This window comes from Apiospora marii (assembly GCF_038362585.1).
Source record: "Apiospora marii strain CBS 49790 chromosome Unknown utg000007l_segment0_segment0, whole genome shotgun sequence".
Classification (NCBI taxonomy): Eukaryota; Fungi; Ascomycota; class Sordariomycetes; order Amphisphaeriales; family Apiosporaceae; genus Apiospora; species Apiospora marii.
Window position 1 is genome coordinate 273,917 of NW_027117379.1, and position 26,922 is coordinate 300,838.

A 26,922-nucleotide genomic window follows, 5' to 3' on the forward strand; every position below is an offset into this window, starting at 1 on the left:
CAGCGTATTATCCAAAGTCAAGTCTCTCCTTTGTCTGCCTTATATAGATACCAAATCCAGGAGTTCTCTCTCTTACACTCTACTAGAAAAACCAGAATGGCTAAGCTCTACAAAATCTGTAAGCACTGCAACTACGGCTGCGAAGAATCCTGCTTCGACAGCCACCGAAGCCGCTATCGCTGCCACGACAGCCGCTGCCCCGGGTTCTCACCCCGCGACCGGGGCGGTGGCGGCAGCGGCGGCAGCAACAGCAGTTTGCGTCCCGAGCCCGAACTATATAGATCGGGCAGCAAGCGCAACAACGACCGCCGCGAACGTCGCGAGTCGTCCTCGCGCACCGCAACGCCAAAGATCTCGCGAGCAACCCCGACGTTCTCGCGGGCATCGCCGACACCCTCGCGAGCAACCCCGACGTCCTCACGATCCACGACGCCGACGCCGCCCGTCAGCGGCATGTGCTATGTCGAAGACACGCAGACAGGCGAAGTGTACAAACACCCGCGCGACCCCAACGAGGACCGCGACCATATGCGCATCCGCGCCAAATACCCGCGGCTCCAGCGCGGGTTCCGCTACGGCTACGACAAGACGGGCACCGTTATCACATACGCCGTGAGCCGCGACGCCTACGACTCCGTCGAACCAGCAAAGGCCAATACCGAGTACCGGCGCCGCGGCGACGTGCCGTCGCGATCGGGGTCCACGTCCTACCGAGCCAGCGGCAGCGATGGCGACGGTGGGCTGCCCAGGCGGAGCTACAGTACCCGGGAAGACACGAGGCGGCCTCGCGAGTACGACGAGAGGGGGAGCGAGGGGCTGGGGAGGCGGACCAGCACGGGGCGGAGATACCCGTCTTCGCGTGAGGAGTATTACGGCGGGGGCGGTCGGAGCTACGATTCAATGCGGGCGCGGTTCCAAAACGATACGTACGGCCGGTATTATGGCGGGAGCGGGAGTGGGAGGCGCGAGCGCAGCGGCGGGGGGTCGTCGTCACTGCGGCCCGAAGATGCGTACGGGGAACCCAGGCGCCGCCTCGTGAAGCCCGAGGATGTGGACTGGGAGATCGAGACGGTAGTAGATTAAGAGAAGAGATGAGTAGGAATTGACATGGCACGAGCTCATTGAGCATACTGTACTGTGCATAAGTGTTTACATCCATGTCGTTGTAGTGTTGAATAAGCTCTGGCTTTTTCAATGCCTACCAAACAGGTATGCTGTAGCAGACCCAGAAAGGAGTTTTCGCTGGTAGCGAAACAATACCCAGCAGTAACGAGCGAGATGACTTGTATTCTGCCAGTAAAAGATTGTTAATACTACAAATTATATGTTTTAATGATGCCTTGAAAGCCTGATGAAAAAACAATGAAACAAGAAACAACCTGTCAGTCATTCCTCCAAACAAATCACCAGCAGCAGTACCCACTGCTACAATATGAAAACTGTCGGCTTGTAAGGGAGAGTTCCAAGAACCTCCTCCAATTTCTCCTCCAATCTCTCAATATCTTCGGACGCAGTGGAAGATCCAGAATCGTAGGTTTCCGAATCCGAATCCTCTGCCGGCATAAAGATATCGAGTTTCGGCACAAAGGTATCGACCTTCCCAAGGACTTGAACTTCAGCAAGGCTAGACGAAGCCTCTCCCTGATCCACCAAAGTTGTGTCATCCCCTCCTTCCTGATCCTTATAATTGCTGTTCTCAGCCAATGGAGCTTCGCCAGTGGGACTGTCAGACACGTCGGCTTTAAGTATAGAGGTCGATACATTGGGGTCTGTGTCTTCTTCGGCGTCATCATTGGGTTCTGATGAAGTAGACCCATCGTCGCTGAACATTTCGTCAGAATCGGCTATACTTGGGGATTCTTTTGAAACCCCCAAGACCTCCGCGGCTTCTTCGCGTTTCAATTTCTCGAGAAGACCAAACGCACATTGCCAGCAGCCATGTCCATTGAAGATAACTGTCCGATATCCCTTGTGTAAGCTCAAGGAAATGGCAGTAGCTCGCGCTTGCCAGTTCCCATGACACATGACTACTGCTGGCTGAGTTGGGTGTGGGCTCAGTAGTTCTTCCCAATTCTCGACTAGAACAAGATCTTCTGGCGGCAAAGTTCCAATGACTGGTGTAGCTCCTCGACAGTCTTCCTGTTGGGTGATTACATGCAGCGATGGCTCGCCCATGTGCGGGTAGGTAAGGTCGCCTAGCCAATTACCTGTGTCGTACGCTGAAACAATGGCCTCCAAGTACGAACCGTCTGGAACACATTTGTTCCCTCCAAAGTCAATATCTCTGTTCCATCCGGTAACTTTCAGATGTAGCGAGGTACTGCCGAAAAGGTCTTCGACTCTTCCCTGGAACGGATTGTGGTTGACAACATGCCACATATCCACACTAGGCTCACGCCACTCTGGATCGGGTCGGGTACTGAACCATCCAATCAGGCTCAGCCCAGGTCTGCCGACGTTGCCACGAACGCGGCGGATCTCCAATGAGCCGTCCGGGTTCGAGTCCAGGTGGCCTAGGCAAACTGGGTTGATGTATAAGGAATCATCGGTTGAAACAGCTACCAGCTCATTCCAACGAATGGCCAAAACACTCGATGCTTGGGTTTCAATGTCAACACCAGCCTCGAATAGAACTAGCAACTTGAATGCGCAATCACGGCCCGATTTGTGGGAAAGTGATCGAAGGTTCAATAATGATGCCGCCGATTTGAATATGGGGTTGTTGAAGGGACTGTGTGTCCTACGAAGTGGTGAATCCAAGCGAGCTGCCATCTCAGACAGGTTGCATCTTAGGATGTTTGGAGATATTCTGCAACCAGGCAGATGTTCATAGAAGTCCCACATCCTCGACATGAATCTCAACACTGAGAAGAAAGACTGATTAGCAGCTAAATCAAGGAATCCATACTTGCTAAGTTTCGAATGGAGAAGGTAATCCTCGATCTCCTGGCGTGTTCGTGTCGAAGTAAAGCTTGCCAATCTTGTTTCATACTCATCGTCGGCCTCCAATAGGGCAAAATGAGGTGTGAAAACATGTGCCCGGAAGTGTAGATGTGGTTGTGCCAGGGGATTGTGGGTGCTCCAGGATTTCTCGTGACAGTGCCTCGTCATATATTGATGAATTGGTCTCGGGGGGTCAGCCCAAACAAACACATTCTCTCCCTCATTTTTGAGCGCATGGTCCTGCATATTGGCAATATAATAATTGCCTCGGCTTCGTTCACAAATGGGGCTCTGAGACGAGCGGAACTTCCTCAAGTTGTTTAGCTCGTATCTAGTGAAGATGTAAAGTTTCCTGGGTTCTTGTCCAGCTCGTCTTTCCAATAACAATAGTAACTTGCAATCTTGCCGTTCTCTTCGCGAAGAAGGGCGTGTAAGTCTTCGCATTGCCGCTTCGAAAAACCGGTGTTGGTCTTCCTGGTTCTCTAGGGCTCTCGCGAATTCCAACCCATTGAGGCCGAGGAAAGCGAAATGAATGTGCCAGGAAGGATGACGATTCTGTTCGGGTTTAAACAGTGTTTGGTTTCGCAACCCCAGATTGACAAATTTTCTTGCGAGGCTTCTAACTCGGTTGTCAACCGCGTCGCATTCGTCAAATGCTGTTTTAAAAGCCTTCGCCCATGAGCCAATTTGTCCAGGGTATTCCGTTTGGTAGAGTTCCACGATCTTAGAAAAGACAAGCTTCATAAACGACATGGCCTCCTCAATGGAGACATCCATCTCGTCACGCCATCGAGCTATGATGACGCCGATCAAAATCAGCGTAAACTCCTCTCGGGAAAACCTTGAGTTTCCAGATGGGGTGTTTGCCAGAGATCTTGAAGTTGGCTTTGGAGTTCCGTAATACCGAAGATGAGCAAGTGACAGTGACCAATGAACACCGAGAACGTCGTTGTGTTTAAGGCTGTGGGGTTTTAACCCGACAGTGATACAACCCCCGGGCTCCACAAGCTCGTCATTCTGTGGTATGTCCTCGGTTCGTGAGCCGAGTACGATGAGGTCGGGATAAATATGCCAGGCAAGTAAAGCGATGACCACAGAGCCGTCCTCAATGCTATAGCTGGAACCCGTGATGACCTTCTCCATTGTTTCGAGAGACAGCTTCCAAGCTTCGGTGACGCTCGTAAACAAATCGTGTTGGCCCCTCACAGTGACATTGACACGATCTAGTATAGATCTGATGGTTTTCTGCTTTGTAGAGACTGCTGGGGAGTCATTTGCTGCTCTCAGCCAAGACCTAGCACTAGCATCCCAGTTGGCTAGCTGTGCCCGCTCAAGCTCCAGCTTGGTTGCCAAAGTATCGGTAAAATCAAAATATTCAGCAGTTGCTGCCTTGACGTGTATTCTTCGTTTCCTCTCGGCGACAAGTTCCAGCCAAATAGCCGTAGCCTCATCTGCAGGCCAACATGTAGCGATGAAACACGCAAGCAAGTGGGCCGCTGGCCGATAAGTCCGTACAAATGTGTCAGTGACGTGTACTATCAGCTAAGTAAACAAAATAGAAATGACTTAGCATACCAATAGCCGCGGAGCCAGATGTAGCAGCAGCCCATATCGAGGTTCCGTCGATTCCAACATAGTCTTTGAAAGGGCCATCCGCATCAGTGCCCTTGGGATTGACCACGGGTGATTGAGCAATTTCCGATGCTCGTGTCCCATAGGCTCTAATCAGATTCTACCGGAGATGGTTCAGTATTATTCGCTACGATATAATAAAATGCTTCACAAAGTGGCTTTGGTTGACTTACCGGGGTTTGTGGCAGGATGCTCTGGAATAGCGATCCCAAGCGACGTGCCGTGACGTGAGCTGGTCCGTCTTCAGCGACGCTGCGCTTGCTCCTCACCAAGGCCGACCCGAGCGGTTTGTACTCCGCGGGCGCTTCGATGCGAATGAGTGACATGTCGAAATTGGCATTGGCAAGGGCCAAAGTGGTCTCCTGTGAGGCGGCGGCAATTGAAGCCTGCACTTTCCCTATCACGTCCATCTTGAAGACACCAAAGACAATGATACGACTAAACAGGCTTGCTGCAATGGGATTTCGTGGACTAGGGGTACGATCTCAGAGGATGCGGGGGTGATGGGTTGGACAAGCTGCTGATGTCAGACTGTTCCAGCCCATCGGAAGACTGTTGCGCAAGTGACAAGAGCCCCGAATTTGATAGGGACAGCTAATCGATTGTACAAGAAGTCAGTATGCGCATGATTTCCCCAAGAGAAAATTTTCTCACAATGAATGAAGGAAACAGAAGATGTGAAAAAGTAGAGGGGGGCCACCGAGGATGCCCAACTCCTCACTGTAACCCAAGGGTTTGGGGCGGTGCATTGCTGCAGCTGCATCTCGGTTCTCAATTTAACTGGTCTGGCCTGCATCATGGAGGGCAGGCAGCAGCATGATCAGCAGCGAGGCTCTCCCCAAAGGCTTCCCCAAAGGCCACTGGTTCCATGCGAAGGACATTTCGACTTCTTCTAAAGAAAGAGATGTTTGTCATGCTGGAGGCCAAACCAGAAGAAAAAAAAAAAACGTCCGCTAAGCATGCAAGCATGGCGCAGACGAAGAAAACGTCGAAATCACTTTTCGTTCGCTTGGTAGCAACAGTCGCGGACTCAGTGTATGCCAGCTGCAATAGGGGAATCCTCTCAGCTCGGAATTGTAACCAAGCGATAACTAACTTCGCTACCCGACGGCCGGAGCCAGACTTACCCCTACGACGTGGTACCCCAATTGACCAATCTGGGAAAGCTACGGGTATAATTCTCCCACAAGTACTCTACCAAGAGACAAAGAATTAACCATGTACCTCAAGTGAAGAGTTCGCACGGAGTTCGAGTGTTCGCAATGACAATTGGTCGAGCGCCGAGTCACCTCTGGACCTGATCGCAAGGGTCCAAACAAAACCGGGCTAACAGCAGCACAGCATTGACGGCACGGGCAAGGCCCGCGAAATCGTCTCACTGGCGTTGAAGTCCGAGTCCTCGAAGACACTTCCGCGAAGCTGGCGACCAAAGAATTTCGGCAAGACATGAGGACGGTATCGGGTAGATGATACCGTGTCGGGCATGATCCCATAGCGACATGCGGTCCCGAGACTCGCCCATGACGATGTGAAAGATGACTACGCATCAAATCAATAGAATGTAGCATAGATCAAAGAACACATAGAATCACAAGCAAAATAGGAACGAGATGTAGTTGTTTGGAAAGTCTTCATTCATGTCACATCGTTTTACAGCTCAAGTACACCAAACCGTTTTGGCGGAGATGCAACAACCGGACGCCCGCTACCCATGCCCTTTTGGTTGTTCCTGACCAGGAACCCTTATGAAGTTGGACAATTAAAAAAGACACAACACATTTGCCTAATAGCCGAGCCGAAGCCTCTTGCTGCCATTGACATTCGCACTTCCTCCCCTCTTGCGTTTGGTCGCCACCGATAATACATTCGTCTGGTTGGAATCTGATTCCAGAGGGACGCTTGCTGATGAACCGAGTTTGTTGTCGGAGGCTGGCCGGGAGACTATAGTCGCCTCCCTTGCCTGCTTCTGCATGTTCCGCTGCTCGACTTGGATTGCCCACATGAGGGTGAGCAACACCTCGCACGACGGTAAGCTGGCGCCGTCTGGCCACAATAGCGGGCCACGGCTCTGTCGATCGCCCTTGATACCCGGGGACCCGTTGGCCAACCTCTCGACTCGGTCATCGCATCCCTCAGAGACCAACCGCAATAACTCCATCGTCGCATCCAAAAGAGGACGCGCCAGTATGGGGCTGCTGGTTAAAAGCTTCTGAAGAGATTTGATTCTCAAAGTCGTCGAGGCCGAACGTGGGCTCGAGTTCTTGGTGGATCGAAGAGACGTGTCCCGCCATCGCGCCTGAAGCTGCGCCGCTGACATCATCACTAAGGTACTGGGTGAAGTCGAGCTCCGGTAGCTCGGGGGGAGCGTCACCATCCAGATGATTGTACTCAAAATTGAGGGGGTCGCTTGAAGGACTAAACTGTGCTTCAGTGCTCCAGCTATTAAGGTCAAAGGCCGGTGCATTGTGGAGAGCATCGCCGAAGAGGCTGTCAAAAGTAGGTTGAGCTGAAGATAGAGAGCCAGCGCCGGGTGCGGCATCTGACGCGTCGCCGTCCACGTTTGCGGCACCTCCACCGACTGACACTGCAGGTCGCACAACATCGCTGCTGGATGTTGTGTCATATCGGTGGAAGTGGTCGCAGACGCGGAGGACGTCGCGGGCGCACCCTTGGCTGACGAGGCTTCTACTACCTCGGCGTCGGGGACAGGCGTGAGCTCCGGCGAGATGGAGGCCGGGTCGATGGTGTCGTCGTGGTTGGGAACCAGGATGAAGTCGTTCATCGTGCCCGACTTGGTCTCGGGGGCGGTCTCGGGGCCGCCAAACAGAGGCGTGGACAGAGTCAGGGGGCTCGGGTGGCACGAGGCCATGGGAGAGGACCCGCGTCGGAACTTGTTGAGCTCGTCCATCAACATCATGTTCTGTTTCCGCTGGTCGTTGAGGAGCTTCTCGAGCTCTGTGTTGCGCTTCTCCAAAGCCTCGACCTCCTGTCGCTTACGTTCGCGCGAGGACTGTGCGGCGCGACGATTCCGGAGAACACGCTCGACTCTGCGCTGCTCCTTCTCGTCTTCTGTCTTGGCACGTTTCCTGATTTGGAGGGTTAGTCGCCAATGACTACGAGTGATGCGATGCAATGCAAACATGTTCAGTGTCATCTTACCTGGGAGGGAGGTTCGTCTTGGGCTCGGGCAGGACTTGACCCCACGACTTGCGCTTCTTAGTAGGCTTCTTGTCGCCCGACTCGGGCGCCGGCGACTCGTCGTCAGGGTGTGGGGAGTCATCCTTGGAGTCGGCAATGGACTGGGGAGTCATAACAGATTCCGTGGGATCGGCGGCGTTGTCGTCGGCCGAAGGGTCGAAAAGTGGGTAGAAGTCACCGCCGGGAGTGGACATGAAGGATTCGGCAGGCGAGTTCTCGAACTTGACCTGAGGCGCCGACGCCGGGGTGGCGGCCGACTGGTTCTCCCACGATTCCATGTTGGGTGGTGATGTGTGTGATTTGTTGGAGGACTTGGGAGTGTGTTGATGTGCTTGCGTCAATCAACGGCAAGCAGAACGAACTACTGCGAAAGTGGGATGTAGAACAGTTCGTACGGGGACGAGGCTGCTCGAAAGTGGTTCGCAGGTTGAGAGAGGTGGGTAATGGTGCTGGGTAGAGAGGTGCCTTCCGAGATCCTCAATACAAATACAGCAGTAGATAGGCGTCTACCTAGAATGACGCATGGTCCTCCATGAGTCAAGGCTGTGAGTCAAATCGAGGCTTGCGTGGTTCCTCAAGGCAACAGAATTAGGGAAGAGGACAGGTGTTCTTTGGGCTTGGTGGTCTGGTTGCATAGTCCAATTTCGTCTCGGAGGGTGGAGGGAACAGCTCTCTTTATCTTGAGGACACGTTTGTGTCCCGAGTAAGGCAGGCGGGTGCCTGAGGCCGCCATTACGGTTGGCCTTGCCCCTGGTTTCCAAAGGAGGATCATGTTGGGGGACGTGCATCGGCGGGTGGGGCACGGTACTTTGTTACTTTGCTACGCCAGTGCCAGCTATTTCGGACCATGGCCCCCCATCCACTCCCCGGCATGGATTGGGAAGGCGCGGAGGAATAGGGATACCGCTCAGGGGGGCTGATTTGTGAATCTGGATCACTTCATTGTCACTGGATTGGCCGGCATCCACAGCCGCAGCACAACTAATTTAGCCCCTCCAACATCTGCCAAGATGAAGCAGCGGACAGACTCTTAGGTCTCACTCTCGGCACTGTACAGTAAGAGCATTATTACAGTAGCATTGATGTCTGGTTTGCCTGCCTTTCTGCCCCTAGAGGCATCCCTAACCACCTCTCGTCTACAGTTGATTGAATCGGATTCTTACTGCCTGGCTGCTGCAACAAAGTACTACTGCTCACCTCATCCATCGACTAATCCATCCTCTACTGATCAACACCCCGCCCAGGGAGGAAATTGATTCACATCGATTCCTGGAAGGGGAATTATCGGTTCTGGGCGGTCCCATGCATTGCTTTTCCCCCCAGACATGCCCGCCATCCATCAATGTTGGATTGAATCAGGAGCCCAGGTTCGCTGTACAAAGAAAAGCCCACCGAATGTATGAGTTGTCAGCAAGCCAGCGCCGCCCCGTCTCCACTCCATTGGCTGGCTGGCCTCGCTGGCGTTTGGGCGGAGTTATGTACGTCGTAATACAGTCGCTGTTCTGGCCGTGGTGTTTTAGTTGGTGCACGCTGAGCAATGGCTTGGAGCTTAGGTGGAAAGCTGACAAGAGAAAAGAAGCTGGCACTGTACAGATTCTAGGCCTGTGCTTGGGGTGGTCCCCCGTTTCTGGCCCCTGGCATCCTGGTTCACCCCTGGGAATTCCTTCCACCACCTTCGATCTGCGCTTGAGCACTGAGCAGCAGATGGTCGCTAAACTTAGAACTTTCATGACATCGGCCACTGTCAGCAATTGACGGCGGCGTGCGTATCCTGCGCCCACACGGCGCACGGGGAGACCCTTAGCCATTTGCCTTCACGAGATTTGCATTTTCGGCAGCCTGGCAGGCTGACGTTTTACGAAAAAACAGGCTATCAATCTGCTCAATTCGTAACAAATGAATGGCGTGCTTGCTCACTTGCTCACGGAAGGTTTGCTGACTCGGCGTTGTCTCGAAGATCTCGCTTCCGGCGGATCCTGGAGTTGCGCAAACCCCAAATTGCTGGTGGACAGAATGTTTCATCGACCACCCCCAAGCCAGCCCAGGCTCTCCCCCAGCCCTCTGCTTCCCCCAAGGTATGATCTGCATATGTAGGGTATCTGCCTGTCAGCCATTCGGCGTTGGGGGGAGCAAATCAATCTAGGAGTACGGATAACTGCTCGGAATATCCCAATGTGCATCAAAACCCCAAACACATGCCGAGTCAGCCTGTTGGTCGATGAATTGATTGATTACTGCTCCTGGTGGCGATGGCTGCAGTTGGACGGAAGATTGAAACGCGGCGCGAGCCTTGGAAGGGGGCTCGGGCCAAGCCCAAGTCGAGATTCAATTCATCAAGCAGTTAATACAAAGTAAAAGAGGCACAGTGCAACGGCATGCAACGCCGGAACCGAGTAGTGAACCCGATGCTCCACAGCCTGCGACTTAGCCGCAAATCAAATGGCACGACGGCACACGAGGGACTCAGCTGCCGTATTGGGGGGTGTTGGGTGGTCTCACTTCCCTTCCCTCTTGCCCATTGCGTGCACACCTTGCGTGCTTTTGCAACGGCCTCAAACCCCCTCGGGAACCGACCGGCCTGCTTGCCTATTCAGCTCTTTCTGCCGCTGGGCTATTGGATTGAATTGAGAATTGGGAGATACATAAAACCCCTATTTGCGCTTGCCAACGGTTTCTTGCACTTCCAGAAGCAACTACGCAAAGCCGCGCTGGCGCCCATGGTAGCATTTGCGGCGATCCGGAACCAGTTCCCTACGGTGCCCGTCGACGGTCTAGTGCGGGTACATAGCTCCTCCGACTCGTAGTGGGCAGAGGCGAGCGAGCAGACTAGCGGTTCGTCCGATCCGCATTTCAGCTCGTGTGCCTGATTGCATTAGTTGTGCTACCGGCACCGAGAGCTATGTACAGTACAGTAACTAACAGTCCCGACTCCTGACGGTCTGCGAACGGTGCCTGTCTGTTGACGCTCGTCACTGCAGTAGGTCACTGTTCGTTCCGGGATGCACTCTCGAAGGATTTCCATGCCATGACGACAATTGCTCTGGTTCGATCAGGTTTTTGTTGGTTCCTAGATCTATCTGTCTGGGGAGATAGATGTCATCCATCACCCTGCAGCAGTTCTTCCGAGGGCCAAAGAGATATTTTTACACGGCTGCATACATAGGGTTCGTGCCGTCTTCATGCATTGTGTTGGCATGATCTCTCCTCGGCTCGCCTGATGGTTGCTCAGCCCTCTCCCAACATGCCGCTCTCACCTGCAGTTCGGCGCGCGTCATCTCAGCTGTGCCTCTTCCGTCGGTGACCTCATTGGCGCGAAGGAGCGACAGAGGAGCGGCGCGCCTGGGCCAGAGGCCGACCATGATAGAGCCAACGGCTCCGATGTAAATCATGTTGCGTGATTGTCAACACCGTAGGTATGAAGTCATATGTTCCCCAGAGACGATCGCCAGGAGTAGACTGGGTTCTGGGCTGGGGGGAAGTTTGAGACCGCTTTCGACCTTTTGCCACTGCGGACCATGTCTTAATGAATCTGGGCTTCGTTCCGGCTCAATTGCTAGGTATTCTAAGGGAGGGCATGAAATCCCCAATAGCGTCGACGGAGGCTCGCTACATACGTCTAAACGGCTCAGCGGCTCGATTCGTACGCCCGCCCGCCGCGCTCATTTGCTTGCTTTCCCCGCAGTCGTCGGCGGCGGCGCACCATCTCGCTTCTTTTGGGAAGTGCTCTCGTTTCGGCAGTAGCAACAACCTGGGCGATCAGCCAGCCAATGAATCGGCCCAGACCTGTCTATCTTGCTGAAGTCAGACTGATTAGTGCTTAATGCGATTCTTCTTTGCTCTTTTCTTTCTTTGCTTGCTTGCTTGCTACTGTACGAAAATACTACGCCAGGACGGGCGGGCTTCCTATTGGTGCAAACACTTTCGGTAGTACAACAATTTTCTTTCCCTTACTGTCCCTTAGCTTTACGACCCTGTCTGCCTGTCGCAGCCAGAGTAATGTAATCGCCCTTGAACGATTCACCTTGATGGGTCTGACAAAACCCTTTGTTTCAGGGGCCCGTCGGGGGGCCAGGGAAGGCGATTCGGGAATCTTGCGCAATACGACCCCGAAAAGATAACCATTGATTGATTGATGAATCAATTGCAATCCCGCAGGGACCCCCGTCCGTTACGATGCATTACGATGCAGAAACGTTTGAACCGGACTTTTCCCTCGTATCCTCTTTCGCTCTCTCTCGCCAATCGTCCTCTCTCTCGTCGAAATCTCCCGCGCGGGCGATCTTGGCACGTGCCAAAACCGACCAATCTCCAGGCCAGAGCGTCTTTTGCCCGGGACGCCGCCCAGCCAGGTTCGGAGCCAGCCAGCCACTGAGAGCCCCAGGGCCCAGTTTCTAGCCAAGCTGCTTGCCAAGCTTGGCCAAGGACGGCGAATTCAGGGGTAAAGACTGACGACGCTTTTGATTTATTGAGCCTCAGAAGTGACATTGATTGACAAATGTCGAGATCCCTCGCATATTGAATTTCTGACCAAAAATCAATCAATCAATCAATCCGTCCATGCCAAGCAACAGGATTACCCAGTACCAGGGACATGCAAAGTTCGTGTCATCTTGACTGCCAAATAAACTCTTCTTTCCATTCACTTTCGGTTTTCGTATCATCTCTCGAAATGCACGTCAGCTTACAAGTCGTACATTGCCTACCTACCCTTACTCAGCGGGCTCAACACCGACACCGACACCGACACATCACATTCCCTCCTCCCTCTCCCCCACCAGCGCCCCAAAGCCAGCCCTCTTACTGATCGTAACGTAGCCATGCACCATGCGTTCGCTGCATGTCCCCAGCTCTGGGTGCTGGGTGCTGGCAGTTCCCGGGAAAGCCAGCGCGCGCACTGTGGGCACTGTAATCCGCCCTCCCACAATATCGTCCTTTGTTTCGTTTCCAATGGGTAGTTCTGGACGAACAGACCCTCCCGACCCTCCAAACCCCCCAATAATGGAACCGCTGCATCACCAGCGGACCCGCCCACCCAACCGCACAGGTGTCGCGGTGAAACGAGAGATAAGTCATCTCTGCGTCTGTTCGGCTCTCTTCTAGAACAGCTCCGGAACGAATCACGTTTCTATCCTGCTTCTCGCTATCGTCTTCTGCTCATGCCATTTCCCAAAACCGTTCGATCGATCTCCCCACTTCCGCGGCGCGCTGCTGCCCCCCATCTGCAATGCAAGAACAGCATGGCGTGCTGAGATCCAATTGCCGGCAGGCCCGCGGGTTGGGGCCGGAATTCCCGCTGGCACAATTGAACTGGTGAAACTTGATCAGGAACGCAAAGCTAGCTTATCGCTATCTTATCGATTTCGTGATCCCCTCTGCCGACGGGCAATTTATTCCTTTGGACTTCCTTCGTACTACATACGATATGCTAAATTGGCTCTTCGTATTCCATTGCCGATCAAATAAATGTTCGTCGCCGTCCAAAATTATCTGAAAGCTTATTGAGGCTCAGTATTGGGCCAACGTTTGCTGACGCCCAGCGCCCAGCAGTTGTTGCAAACCACATAATGTCAAACCATTAGACTTCCATTCTGAACCCAATCACTCCATTGAGCCTATCCCGCATGACATTCGGATACCACTGCGAGCTCTGGGGATAATGTACCCAGTTGATCGGAAGATTCCAAATGAAAATGCTAACAACAACACTAGCGACTGCAATGGCGGCGGCAGTACGCATTGCCAACCTCAGAGGTCTGTAATCTGTACCCGTGGATGGCCGTCCGCCGTTGCCTGACAGTTCTAGCATAAGCTCCAACTCTTTCCTTGCCACGTGAATCTCGGTGCTGTCATGATCATCCTGCGCTGCCAATGCCACGGCGCTTTCGATCACTGTACCTCGTCAGCCTGTGTCATTGTGCACCCCCTTTTGCAGTGATCACTTATTGTAGACTCACCTCTCATCATATCGGTCCCATTCCACTTCAGCGCTTTCACTCTCGGCACCGAAATGATGTTGCGTGCCACAGCGTCTAAGTAGACATGTCGGGTGGCGGCGTAGTTATCACAGATTGTGACCCATACCTTTCGACGCTGGCTCTCCGAGAAAGGGCCCAGGTGAAGTCTTGCATGCGTTTTCGAAATGATGTCCTCGCTCAAGTCGTCGACCCGGTTCGTCTCCAATATCACCAGCCCTTGGTTTGTGTCCAAGATGTCACGGAAGGCTGCCAGGCAGGCGAGATCAGCATTTTTCAAGTATAAATGAGATGTGCCTTGATATGAGAGAACTCACCCGCTCGGAACCGCTCTTTCCTCGAAGACGGCGCGCCAGATGAGGAAGCCCTCTCAGCCAGTAAACCGTCGCCATCTCTGAAGTGGAGTATCGTCCCCCACCGGTTGGCCGAACGGATGACTTCCATCGGCGACATTTTGTGTCCGACTGAGGCGTCGAGCACATCGCTGGAGGACAGTGTCCGCAATGGTCTCCGAGTGTGCTGAGCGATGCATTCTACGGGCAAGTAAAGAAATACCAGATTAGTGTTTCTCGCCCCTATTGGTGTTCTTCATTTAGGAAGCAAGGGAATCTACCCACCCGCAGTGAAGGTCTTGCCCAAACCTGGGCCGCCATATAAATGCAAGACGAGCCCGTCGCGGCGCGCCTCTACCAGACGCATGATTAACCGCTTCCGCGCTTCGTCCATGACCAGCTCGTCCATGGGAGCGGAGCGTCTTTCCAAGTGATGGGTTTCAAATCTCGCACAAGCACTCTCTCTAGTTATGATAAGGGCATCATCATGTTAGCTACATGCAATCCTTGAAAAGGTAAGAGGGGAGGGACTTGCGCCAAACATGTGTGTTCAAGTCGAAAGCCCATGTCGACGTAGGGCAGAGCAGGCACTGGTGTCGCGTGAGCGTCTGGCCCGGTTCCGGGTCGATCCGGCAATAGCGCTCAAAGTCCCGTTCCCTGTCGGGCGGCTGATTCGGCGCCGGTGGGTTCTCGTTGCACGTTTGACAGGGGCAATGCGGCTGCCAGAAAACCAGGTCTACATCGCTCATCAGGGGCGGTACCCCTTCTTGTGGATGCTCGTCAAGGGCTTGTCGGTGATCAACTATCACCACGGAATCGATCTGGAACCCGAGTCAGTTCGGATGCCATTCAGACTGTATGCAATCGTCAAAGGACCACCTCACCTCAACTTGCGGATACTCGGCCGACAGTCCTTTAAACTGCCAGCATTGGATCCTTTGGATTACGTCCCAGTAGGACCTGCCGTTAGCGACGCTGTCAGTAACACTGAAAGGCGGATTGCCGCTCTGTCGAGGCCCCACGGTCTCTCCTTGGCTGGCTTCCATCGGGTCTTCCTCTTCCTGCCAGGACGCGGGCTCGAGAACACGCCAGGGCATTTCCTTCGGCCCAGCAAACGGAAAGATTCTAGCCCCGTAGAGGATGCGACCCAGCTGATGGCCGTCGTATTCCATTTTCCATCCTCCAATATCAAGATGAGCGCCTGGGACATCGGACCTGCAGGACAGGGCGACAAATGGACCCCGACTGGGAAGATCTGGCCATTCGATGCCGTTTGGAGGAGCAGCAAAGGGAAAGACTCCACGTCGCGGCAGGAAAGAGCAATTTTTGTCATAGAGTATGGTGGTCCCGGGTTTCAGCGACACCCACGCAAACTCGAACGTGAACATCCCCCTCTGGTTGCGTTCCTTTTCTGCGTTGACTTGGTCCATGACTGTGGTGTCCAAATAGTCCAAGAGAAGCCGCACATGCTCGGGGATGTCCCGTTTCAAAGCACAGGGGATGCTACCCCTTCTACTTCCGCACTCGGTCGCGTAGTCTTTGAGTTCATCGTAATGGTGTACCAATGCCGGGTAAGGCCAACCAAACGTTGGGAAGTCTTTAGTCAACCCCAGCTCTGAATAGTATCGAATCACGGATCGGAGAGCGTAGAGAAGGGGCGGTGAACAAACCATCAGATCGGGTTGCCTTTCTCTGCGCCTGGGGTTGCCATGGGCTATTTCAGTGTTTCGTGCGGGGAACAGTTCGAAGACTATTCTATTCTCGCTGTCTGAAACAACAATGGGGATATCTTGCGATGCAGTTGGGGACGATAGGGGGCATAGCGCGGTGGAAGGGACGCGGAGTCGGCTTCTGAACCGGGGTTTCGGCCAGGTAGACCTGGAAGGGCGACAACAGTAGCATCTAGTTGTGTTTTGATGTCCTCAAAGGTATCCAGAATGGGTACCACGTGGCCCCCGCCCAGTTCATCGGCAGCGACAAGATGGCCGTAGACGTGGCCAGTTTCCGAGTTGATCACCCACGAACCGGAATCGCCAAGAGAGAACACTACAATCATCATCATCAGCACCATTCTCCGGCATGTGCTCCATGATACTACCTTACCGTAAGGATCGTCCAAATGTACGATGCACGTGTCAACAAAAGCTCGTCCGGGATGCAAGAGCAACTTCGACGGGAAAAGGGATATCGTCCCCGACTTGGGTCCTCCGGGGCTCATAACAACTACCGCAGAACCTTGGGCATTTTCAATGTCTTGGCTCGAAGGAAATACTGGCAATAATCGCTGACCATCAACGCGGCGGCCCCCCTCGTTGTAAACTTCCATGTGATTCGGCAAATGCCCCAGATCGACCAAGGCCCAGTCGAGGTAAGTCCCCGCCTCAGGGTCGGCAATCGCCTGATGAACGGTCAGCATCATCGAGTTGGAATTCCAAGGGCCGTCTCGTTCCCGCACCTGCGGCGGGGAAACCCGCGAATCGACGCGTAAATCTTCACCACCGAAGCTTGGCGTAGGCTCGGATCCGTCACTTTCAGTGCTAGATGAGTCCGACTCCGACTGAGAGCGAGTAACAGGCTCCGGGTCATCGCTTGTCCGGGTGAGTTCCTCGGCAGCATGGCCCACAGTCAAGCCAAAGTACTGTTTCTCTCCTTCTCTAGTGACTTGAATCACACCTCCAAGTGTGACCTGACGCGTGGCCGATGTTTCCGGGTTGAAGATCCACAGGGGTGCGCCGCAGAGCTCATTGTTGTGTGCGAACCCACTGATAACACTGACAGGCAGCTGGGCCACGACGCGAGCCAGCGGAACTGCTGGCTTCGAGATGTATACTTTAATGGCGAGATCGGGCCGATCTTGGGGCTCGCATAGCTCTTTTACCTGTTGTTGATTGAAGAACCGTTTCATGTGTCTCCTGAGGTGATCTTCACAGCAGAGTACCATCCATAATCTCGCATCGTCCTCGCTGCTGCCGAATATTGCGGGTCTGATGACCAATGAATGATATCGGGTTCTTTCGGCATCCCGTCTTTGAAGATACTCGAGCAATAGGTTACCAATGCGGCTGACCAAATTTCTGTAGCGCTGCAAGCTCTCTTGACTCGGGCTGACTGCGATGAACTCACGAAGTCTGGCAGGCGCAAACGTTCGTAGATCAACTTCAGGAATTGGGTCTATTACATCTTGCATATCTGGAGCCCGATCATTGTCATCGCTTGACAGAGACGAGGTTAGGGTTTGGTGGCTAGACTGATTGGAGGCGTCGTGGGCTCTTGTGTGTGATTGCACAGCTAAGTCATTCGATTCGAAGTCACTCATCTCTTGTCAATGATGGAGCTGTCTATATATTATTTAGAAGGACGAGCTACTAACGTTGGGCACCTGCAAGAATGCCCTGCCTTTGAAGATGACAAGTTATGAGGGGTCCGGCAATCCTTGAATGAGGCTTGCATCAACACATCACGTGAGATTAGACGACCAATCACCCAAAGCCTGAAGCTGGGGTTTTCATCGCTTCCTGGATGCGGGGTACAGCCCTTCGTCTAACAGAGCTGCTGCCTGACGCCTGATTGCCACGTCATCTTCTCCTTCTGCGCACGACACTACGGGCAACCCAAACCAGAGTAATCGATGTTGAATCGATCTTGATTGTGCCTGTTCTGGCCTGAACTTGATTGGTGAGAGAAGAAACACAACATCATGCTCTATCTCTCCTGGACCGCCGCGAATCTCGCGGGGTTCATCTCATTCTTGATGGCAGTAATCATCTACTGCCTTCCCAAAAAGACTGATAATTCACAATGTATGGATTTGGTGTTCTCCAGGGCCGCTTTCCCTTGTGCAATCGGTGGTGCACGTTTTCGAAATGTCCACTAATCAAGACAGCAGTCGCCGAGATTATTATGGAAGAAATTTGCTGGGCATTGTCAAGGGAACACTACTTTAGAAGCCCCGAGGCACCGAGCTTCTTCATCATGTATGCGCACGACAGCGAAGAATACGGCACCGCCGATGCCGAAATTGTGAGAAGATTCATCGAGTATTTTCGCATCGTCGGGTCCAAGGCTCGCTCAGATCGAGTACTCCATCCCAGGGACCCGGAATGGCTTGCTTCCCACGATATTCTTCTGGATCAGTTTTGTCTCCTTCCCAACACACTCTCGATAAAGTCCGTGGACAAAGTGCTTGTGTGCCATTCCAAAGTTTTTCACGCCTATTGTAGTGACCCCAAAGGCAAAGAATATGTGGATCGTGTAGGAAAAGCCGGATACGACGAGGCGGTGAGGTTCCAAGGCCACAACGATTGCAGGACCATGGTTCAGGAGGCAATTCGCGGAGTTGTTCACAACAGCATCGCGGATAAGATCCATCACGTTCTAACTGAGGTTGCTTTGCTTCAGTTGCGGGCTCAACTAGCGGAAGAGAACGCTATTGTGCATGATCGTACCTCTGCCATGGTCCTCGTCGATCTACACCGCACCGGTAAGATCTTCGAAGATCTCCCGTTCATAAACCCCACCAAGCATTACCTTGCCCTTTCATCGGGCCCCGCTACAGAAGCATCTCATGGCCTATTCTTCAAGATTTTGGAGCGTATTTACGAGGGCAAACCGCCACTGATACGAGTGCTGGAGAAACGCTATACCAATCTGCTACAAGCTCTGAGCAAGAGAGAATGGACAGTTGATGAGTTCCGATCGGAAGTTCGGGAAAAGGTTAAGGAAGATCTTGAAAACAACAATATTTACCAACCCATTGGATCCCGCCAATCCGCCTTAGCCCAACCAGTTGAGATTCGCCATCCCCAAAGCAGCGAGAAATATACACCACTGGAGAAGAAGTGCCTTCAAGAGCTGAGTTTCAAGGGAATGGGGAGTCGCCAAGAGGACGTTATTGAAAACATAGACTTAGCTGGGACATGTGAATGGATCCTACACGCCCCACAGTTCAAGCGATGGAGAACTCGACAGGATCACGACAAGACAAGATGCCAGCTGTGGATTAAGGGACGTCCTGGGACCGGAAAGTCGGTCGCTACAAGGAAGCTCGTTGAAGCTGTTAAGCAGAAGGAGGCAGAGCTCGGGACAGGCGCGATTGTCTTATCTTACTTCTTCCACGCCCGAAGTAGCGAGCCACTCGACAAGAATATGATGGGCATGTTGCGAACTTTCATCCATCAACTATCGAGAAGAAATTCAAGTCTAAGGGCTGAGTTCGCCAAAGAGTACAAGGAACGCTTCGATACACTGGGCCCAGACTGGGATTGGCATCGGTCCGATTTAACGCGCTTTCTACATTCGGTGATCTCGAAGTCGAAGGCGCATCCAATCCTCTTAATCATTGATGCCATTGATGAGTGTGAGCCATCAGATCGCTTTCACGTCACGCATTTCCTGCAACAATTGGCAGACGAAGCTCAATGCAGATTGAGCATATGCGTATCAATGCGGCATGACACCGCCATCACGTCCAAAGATACTGAAAAGCTTCAGATCAACATGGAAACGGAAAACGGCAACGATATTCATGAGCACGTCTATAATACTTTGAAGTTGCATAAAAACCGCGCAGGCCTTGGATCCTTGGTGCTGGAAATCTGCAAAAGAGCGTCGAAAAACTTTCTATGGGCCGAGATCGGTGTTAAACAAGTTCATTCAGCTTTGGAAAAAAGGGGATGATTACGCTTCAATCATGACTCTGATCCAGCGACTTCCTAAAGAGATCAAAGATTTGTTTGGGAGCCTGATTTCGCGCTTGACTCAGGAGGAGAAGGAGGAAGCGTGCATATTGTTCCGATGGGCCTTGTTCGGCAGCAAGCACTTTGACCCTGCCCGGTCGCACAAGGATTTCATGGCTCTTCAATATGTGATGCTATTCTCCACCAAACACTATACATCCTTTGAGCATTTACACAAGGAGCAAGGCCATCTGGATATCCATCGTTTCTCCAAACGAATCAATTTTCTCTCAGGAGGGCTAATTGAATGCATCGAACGATCTTGTGAATCTGCGGGGGAAATTACACTTCAAGTCATTCACGAGAGCGTCAAGGAGTGGTTTCACGACATGGGATACCAACCGGTCAACAATGACTTGTCATCAGTCAATACCGCCGTCGAAAGTCATATATCCTTGATGAAGTGTTCGATTGATCTCCTGAGTGCCACTGACATCTTGGAAGGGTGTGATATCTCACATCAATCACTTAGCTCAGATATGTTCTTCCGAGCCCGCCAAATCGAAGATTATGGTCAGCTACCCAAGAAGCTACTTGATTGCTTATCAATGGAGAGTATCGCATTTTGGAAGAACCTTCAATCCATCAACCTTGGGTCAATGCGGGGCTCCGACTATAAATTGGAAAGATATTATATCCTTTCACCTTTGAACATGCTGTGTTTCTATGGACTCACCGCGTCAGTCCGTCATCTAGTTGCCAACGCAGACTGGGCCGAGAAAGTCGACTATGGTACTATAGTATCAGCAATTGAAAGCCGACGACCAGATACTCTCGAAACTGTGTTAAAACTTTACGATCATCTTGACGCCAGTATTGGCAACGAAAACCTTTGCAGCATAGCAGGCAAGGAGTGGGGACTTACGAGACCATCATCGAAAACTTTTTACATACCTCCGAACTTTGAAACTTTTTTTCCTATGGTAGAGGTTCTGATGGTAAAGGGCGTGCGGATTCTACCTCTATTTGAAGATTTCCTTAATCACAAACACCTTGGAATAAATGAGCTGATAATCTTCCAAAGATTGATGCAGAATGAACGTATAGTTCAATCAGTATCGGGGGGCTCAGAAGGCGAGCACCTTTTGAGTTTCCTACGTGGAGCAGTCACTCGACTGGCAGGAACAGAATCACCATGGATACGCAGTCTGTGGTGCAAGGAACTCCATGAGCTAAATCGAATAGCAATACGCGGTTGGGATATGTCAAGTTATGCCCATTTGTGTAAATCTTCTGAGCATATGGACATAAAACATGCTGGTCTAGAGGAGAAAATTGCTTACGATATCTCGGTGCAAACTGCTGCGTCATTGAATGATCTACTAGGGGGCTTCGATGAGAAAACCCTTCTAGCTATGGTGGCTACCTTCAAGTAGCTGCCGGATTGAGTATATATACTACTTTTGCCGTACGCTTTAGTTTAGTCCTACTTTTGCTTACGACAGCAACACTAGATTGTCGAAAAACTACTGATGGAAGGGCGCGGACCCTATCGCTTGGGACCATTCATCATGACATAACTTGATCATGCGGTCGCTGGGCTGAAACCAGCACCGTAAGGATGGGTGCAATCCCAGGGCTACAACCTTGACTTGGTTGACTGAGAGGGCAACTGACTACTTATTTTTACAGGAAGGCTTGGTCAGGGTTGCGGAACTTCTGGCAGTAAAGCAATCTGGCCGTTTGCCAAGCACATAGCAACATGACCGACTTCAGAGAGGTGCGACTCGATGACCAAGGCATTGATCGAGTTTGCTGCCATTGGCGGGGACATCGAATGATAGCATAGGAATTACTTCAATTGGAGAAAGGTATTAAAGATGCAGCATTAGGCAAAATTTCAATATGGGAAACTGGCATTATTCGTTCTTCGTTGCTTCTACAAATTTGGCGTGACGCGAATAGGGGCGACCGCGTCTTCGTCGATCCCATCTATGCGACTTTTGTATATCCTGCCCCCCTTTAGGACACCCAAGGCATGCTTGTCCGGCTGATCTAGCACCGTAACACCCTCCAAGGGATTCGTGGAAAGAATCAGGATGTCGGCCTCGAACCCCTCCCGTATCTGGCCCAGCGCCGACTCCTGCCCCAACATCCTGGCGGGGTTCAACGTCGCGCTTCTTAGCACGTCAATGGGCGCTAGCACTTGAGATCGCAGGGCGAATTCGTGCGTCTGCGCCGCCCCCAGGGGCCCTAGAAGGTCAGTCCCGAAGCATACCGTCACGCCGGCATCATGGGCGATCTTCAACGCCTTCAGGCCCGCATCTAACACCTCGGTATTCTTGGATTGGGACTCTGGCGGCAAGTAGCCCGTCCATTTTGGGCTGGCCATCTGGTGGTACGTGATGAGCGTGGGCGTCAGATAAACCCCCTTCTCCTTCATCAAAGCTGCCGTCTCAACATCAAGGAAATTGCCATGCTCAATACCCCGCACACCATTATCAATACAGTGCCTAATTGCCTTGGTCGTGTAAGCATGCGCCGTAACATATGTCCCCGCATTCTCCGCACACGCCACCATCGCCCGGATCTCCTTGCCCGTGAACTGCAGATGCTCAATCTTGTCCGTCGGGCTGCTGACCCCGCCCGACCCCATGATCTTGATGAAGTCGCTCCCCGTCCGGATCTCCTCGCGCACCGCCTGCATGCACTGCGCGATCCCGTTGCAGACGCGCCCCAGCCCCGTCGTCGCGCCCCCGCAGCACATGGACCGGTCGTGGGGCCCGCGGAAGTCGGCGTGCCCGCCGCTCTGGCTGAGGGCGTGGCCGGACAGGAAGAGCCGGGGACCGGGGAAAACGCCGTCGGCGATGGCGTCGCGCAGGGCGGCGCCGGCGCCGCCGCAGTCGCGCACGCTCGTGAAGCCGCGGGACAGCATCTGGGCGCAGACGTAGGGCTGGCGCAGCAGGGAGACGGCCTCGGGGTTGCCGAAGGCGGAGGATAGGTCGCCGAACCCGGGGACGGCGATTAGGTGCACGTGGCTGTCGATCAGGCCGGGGCAGAGATAGCGGTCTGTGCAATCGATAGTGGTTAAGCCAGCTGTTTCTGATGATAATGGTGGGGTAGTTGACGTAGAGGTAGAGGGTTGGATGCTACTAATCTTCCCATTCTCGATCTTGACGTCCATAGCATGGCGGACCTCCCCGGCTTCGACGTCGATGATGTTGCCATTAGCCAGCAAGTATGACTTGGGCGGAGGCCGAAGCCACGGCTTGAGGTCGGCTTGTTGGACCATTGGGTAGGCTGAGAGGGGAGCGCGCGACCGAATGGTAAAACGTAGCTGAGTGCTGGGAATAGGGAAATAGACTGCGATTTTCGACTTCCCTAGCCGAAATCCAATTGAGAGGGTTGTTGTCGGTTTTAGCGTTTTGAGTTCGGACGATGCCGCTCGGTCGGGTTTCGCGGTATTGAGGGGCCGAATAGATCATCTGAACGCAAGGGAATAGCCGAGAGTCCGAGACAAGATAAGATCAGTTCGGAGGCCCCGCCGATCTGATGATTGGCATGCACCTCCTCATTCCCGATAAACACAATCTGTTTCCCAGAGCCGGGATGGGCCACTTGGTTACAAGTGTTTACATGGGGCTTTGTTGTTGAGGGGATCTTGTCACACCCAGCATGTTGCGACGTAACGTCCTGTATTTGGATTTGCCCACCCGCTTTAGACCTTTGCGTACCTACAGCATCCTGCCCTGCGACAGTAATCAGCCATGGGAGTCCAGTCCAAAGACAAGCTAGAAGATGGAGGGCCGTCCGCCGATTCTGCTAAGACGCAACCACCGTTCGAAGAAAAGGGTCAGATCCTCGATGTTTCCGCAGCATACACACCGCAAGAGGAGAAGCGGGTGCTTCGGAAGATCGACTGCACCGTTCTACCGATGGTACGCCATCCAAAGCACCAGCCCCAAACTGCTTTCGCGGTGCTCTGCTGATTCTTAGGCCAGATGTGTGTAGTGTTCCTGCTGCAGTACCTAGACAAGCAGAGCCTCAGCTACGCATCCGTCTTCGGCCTCATCACCGACCTCAACATGACCAGCACCCAATACTCCTGGTGCTCCTCCATCTTCTACGTCGGCCAGCTGGTCGCCGAGTACCCCTTCATCTACCTGATGAGCCGGCTGCACCTGACCAAGTTCGTCGGCACCACCATGTAAGCAGTCACACCCCGCACGTCTACTACCCTCCTATGAAACCACGACTGAAAGAAACCCCCCATTCAGCGTCATCTGGGGCATCATCTGCATGTGCCTCGCCGCCCCCCAGAACTTCGCCAGCTTCGCCGCCGTGCGCTTCCTCCTCGGCTTCGCCGAGGGCGCCGTCAGCCCCGCCTTCGTGACCATGACGGCCATCTGGTACCGCCAGGACGAGCACGCGACGCGGACCGCGCTCTGGGTCAGCATGAACGGCGTGGCGCAGACGCTGGGCTGCCTGCTCATGTACGGCATCGGTCGGACCTCCCATGACAGTTCGCTGCAGCCCTGGCGCACGCTATTCCTCGTGTGCGGCGCGCTGACCGCGGCGGCGGGGGTCGTCTTTTATCTGCTCATGCCCGGCGGGCCGGGGGACTGCTGGTTCTTGTCGCCGCGCGAGAAGAAGGTGTTGTCGCTGCGCATGGCGCGGGACCGGGAGGGCGGGGATAGGACGTCGTTTTCGGTGCCGCAGCTGAGGGAGGCGTTGTTGGATCCCAAGGCTTGGTTCGTTTTTGCGTTTGGGGTGCTGGTGACCATGCAGTCCCCGGTACTCACGGTGAGATCCAAAGTTCCTTGGTCGAATAATGTTCCCATGCTTGCCCCAATCAACTAACAACATCTACATGAAGTTTGCATCCCTGGTCATCAACACCATTGGCTACGATAAATTCCAGACCATGCTGTACACTGCACCCTCTGGGGCTGCCCAGGTCTTACTGCTGTGGATCGGAGTCGCGGGGTGCTGGCTCTTCCCGAACAACCGCACCCTTGTCGTGTTGGCACTGATCATCCCCCCCGTTTGTTGGGAACATCTTGCTGCTCAAGCTTTCTCTTGACTCCGGGTGGGGTATGATCATTTCCTCGTGGCTAGTAAGTCCCATGTTCCTGGTTCAATCAATCGATATTTAACTTGCTAATCACGGTGTTCTACACGCAGGCCTCGTGCATCACCGCCGTCATGTCGCCCCTGCTCTCCCTGGCCGCGTCCAACGTCAAGGGCAACACGAAGCGCTCCGTCGTCAACGCCATGTTCTTCATCGGCTACTGCGCCGGCTGCATCGGGGCGCCGCAGCTGTGGACCGAGAAGCCGCGTTACTTTAATGGTGTCGTCACGGGCATAGTCACGTGGTGCTTGCTGGTCATCGTCGTATTCTGCTATCGGTTGGTCTGTGTCAGGGATAACGCCGCCCGTGATAAGGCCCAAGCACAAGAGGTTGTCTCTGAAGGCGCGGGCGAGATCACGTTAGATGAGCATGGGGAATTCAAATCGGATTGCACGGACAAGGAGGACAAGATGTTCCGGTACAGTTGGTGAAGGGTGTGTTGACCAAAGCGGTTGTGGAATCTCCTCGCTGGGGCTTCACCAGATGCGCGGCCACATCGGTCAGCTGATATTGGACAAGTGCAGCAAAAGCTCGAAGAATTGATATCTATATAGACTGCCAGAAAGCACTATTCTTTCACATACGACCACATCCTGCTGAAAACTAGGGATCCCGTCCGCTCTCCCATATATAAGCAGCAGAGAGTCGAATTAGTACTAGGGTCGGTGACGACCTGGGAATCCTCGGTGTTGTATGTTTTGGCATTTTTGCCGAGCTGTACCATAGAATTGTCGGTTTGCATCTATGACACTCCAGCAGCATAGCATTGCAACCCATCTTATTGCTCCACGTGGTTGGGTGGTTTCACAGTCATTGAATCTCAGCTGCGACGAGAATTTCAGAGGCCAAGTCCTGCTGTTGCGACATGGGGACCACCACCAAGCTTTGGGCGGCCTGGTGCATTGGCTGAGATGCTTATCGATCGGCTATATATACCTACATTGTCGAGAATCATTCAATAGGTTACCTACTTCTTATTTCCGCGCCGTGATCCACAGAAACTTGACCCCGAAATCTGGGTCGCTCTCCTCGAGCTTCCCGTCGCCCGCCTCCAGCTCCTCCGCCTCGACGGACGCGAACCCGGCGTCCCTGACCATCTGTACGCTGTCGGCGACGGCGTAGCTGCTCCAGAACATGCCGCGGCCCATGAACTCGCCGTGGATCTCCTCCTCGTCCATTGTCGCGAGGTTGAAGGCGAGCATGGCGCCCGGTTTCAGCCAAGCGTAGATCTGGGCCAGCATGGTCCGCTGCTGCGCCCGCGGCAGGTGGAAGACGCTGTAGAACCCGACCGCCCCGTCGAAGCTCGCGGGCGCCAAGTCGAGCGCCAGCATGTCCCCCGGCACCAGGGTCGCTTCGGGGCACCGCGCGGCCGCCAGCTTCAGCTGGGCCGTCGAGATGTCGTTGGCGACCACCGAGGCGCCCCGGTCCAGCAGCATCCGCGTGATGGGGACGCCGGCCCCGGCGCCGAGCTCCAGGATGCGCGGCGGCGGCTTTGGCGCGGTCGCGGTCGCGGTCGCGGTCGCGGTCGCGGTCGCGGTCGATGATGCGTTGGCGTTGGCGGCGGCGTTCTGCAGGACTTTGTCGGTGTAGCTCTCGCGGGGCGAGCGCTGGCCGTCGACCCAGGCTAGGTACCAGTCGGCGATGCTGTCGTAGGCTTGCTCGACTGTCTGTTGAGGGGTGTCGTGCATTTTGAATGTCGACCAGCGCAATTTGGCCGTGATTGAGTGTGCTAAATGAGAGCAAGCCAGGGCCCAATGAACGGAAGTTAAATAAATGTGTATCCAGCAGAAATGCCGGACTGGTGGAAACTTATTGGCTTTTTCCCCAGAAAACCCGAACCTGCGAGCGAGCAAGTATCCACTATAGCGCCGCTGCCAAGATGTGTTGCGATGATGGACTGAAAGAAGGGTCACGAATGGCTACAGCATCACTTCACATTGTTTTCCTGTAAATATGAGTCAATCCGCATCGAGGAGCACTACCCCGCATGGAAAGGATGATTGATGCCTGCTGCCTGTTTTGCTGACGCTGCGGCATAA

The 26,922-nt window shown here is 53.5% G+C and overlaps 9 protein-coding genes across 9 annotated transcripts; 2 read left to right on the forward strand and 7 right to left on the reverse strand.

The window, feature by feature from the left end:
- Positions 1–207: 207 nt before the first annotated feature.
- PG985_010500 (uncharacterized protein) lies at positions 208–1,159 on the reverse strand (the record flags this gene model as incomplete). Its single annotated transcript, XM_066830268.1, has 4 exons — positions 208–273; positions 339–458; positions 520–890; positions 1,015–1,159. The coding sequence occupies 4 exons, from the start codon at positions 1,157–1,159 to the stop codon at positions 208–210; spliced, it is 702 nt and encodes a 233-aa protein (XP_066680950.1).
- Positions 1,160–1,425: 266 nt separating this feature from the next.
- Positions 1,426–4,985, reverse strand: PG985_010501 (uncharacterized protein; the record flags this gene model as incomplete). Its single annotated transcript, XM_066830269.1, has 3 exons — positions 1,426–4,394; positions 4,519–4,675; positions 4,749–4,985. The coding sequence occupies 3 exons, from the start codon at positions 4,983–4,985 to the stop codon at positions 1,426–1,428; spliced, it is 3,363 nt and encodes a 1,120-aa protein (XP_066680951.1).
- Positions 4,986–6,358: 1,373 nt separating this feature from the next.
- PG985_010502 (uncharacterized protein) lies at positions 6,359–8,051 on the reverse strand (the record flags this gene model as incomplete). The annotated part of the gene is made up of 2 exons (XM_066830270.1): positions 6,359–7,661; positions 7,735–8,051. 2 exons carry the CDS (start codon positions 8,049–8,051, stop codon positions 6,359–6,361), a joined length of 1,620 nt encoding a protein of 539 aa, XP_066680952.1.
- A 2,865-nt stretch (positions 8,052–10,916) lies between these two features.
- PG985_010503 (uncharacterized protein) lies at positions 10,917–11,162 on the reverse strand (the record flags this gene model as incomplete). The annotated part of the gene is made up of 1 exon (XM_066830271.1): positions 10,917–11,162. One exon carries the CDS (start codon positions 11,160–11,162, stop codon positions 10,917–10,919), a length of 246 nt encoding a protein of 81 aa, XP_066680953.1.
- Positions 11,163–13,348: 2,186 nt separating this feature from the next.
- Positions 13,349–17,264, reverse strand: PG985_010504 (uncharacterized protein; the record flags this gene model as incomplete). Its single annotated transcript, XM_066830272.1, has 8 exons — positions 13,349–13,662; positions 13,728–13,994; positions 14,063–14,278; positions 14,363–14,499; positions 14,576–14,898; positions 14,962–15,791; positions 15,887–16,123; positions 16,181–17,264. The coding sequence occupies 8 exons, from the start codon at positions 17,262–17,264 to the stop codon at positions 13,349–13,351; spliced, it is 3,408 nt and encodes a 1,135-aa protein (XP_066680954.1).
- A 611-nt stretch (positions 17,265–17,875) lies between these two features.
- On the forward strand, positions 17,876–21,188 carry PG985_010505 (uncharacterized protein; the record flags this gene model as incomplete). Its single annotated transcript, XM_066830273.1, has 2 exons — positions 17,876–19,723; positions 19,782–21,188. 2 exons carry the CDS (start codon positions 17,876–17,878, stop codon positions 21,186–21,188), a joined length of 3,255 nt encoding a protein of 1,084 aa, XP_066680955.1.
- Positions 21,189–21,691: 503 nt separating this feature from the next.
- PG985_010506 (uncharacterized protein) lies at positions 21,692–23,044 on the reverse strand (the record flags this gene model as incomplete). The annotated part of the gene is made up of 1 exon (XM_066830274.1): positions 21,692–23,044. One exon carries the CDS (start codon positions 23,042–23,044, stop codon positions 21,692–21,694), a length of 1,353 nt encoding a protein of 450 aa, XP_066680956.1.
- A 475-nt stretch (positions 23,045–23,519) lies between these two features.
- On the forward strand, positions 23,520–25,314 carry PG985_010507 (uncharacterized protein; the record flags this gene model as incomplete). The annotated part of the gene is made up of 6 exons (XM_066830275.1): positions 23,520–23,690; positions 23,754–23,959; positions 24,030–24,555; positions 24,629–24,796; positions 24,825–24,869; positions 24,937–25,314. 6 exons carry the CDS (start codon positions 23,520–23,522, stop codon positions 25,312–25,314), a joined length of 1,494 nt encoding a protein of 497 aa, XP_066680957.1.
- Positions 25,315–25,857: 543 nt separating this feature from the next.
- PG985_010508 (uncharacterized protein) lies at positions 25,858–26,571 on the reverse strand (the record flags this gene model as incomplete). Its single annotated transcript, XM_066830276.1, has 1 exon — positions 25,858–26,571. The coding sequence occupies one exon, from the start codon at positions 26,569–26,571 to the stop codon at positions 25,858–25,860; it is 714 nt and encodes a 237-aa protein (XP_066680958.1).
- Between the last annotated feature and the right edge of the window lie 351 nt (positions 26,572–26,922).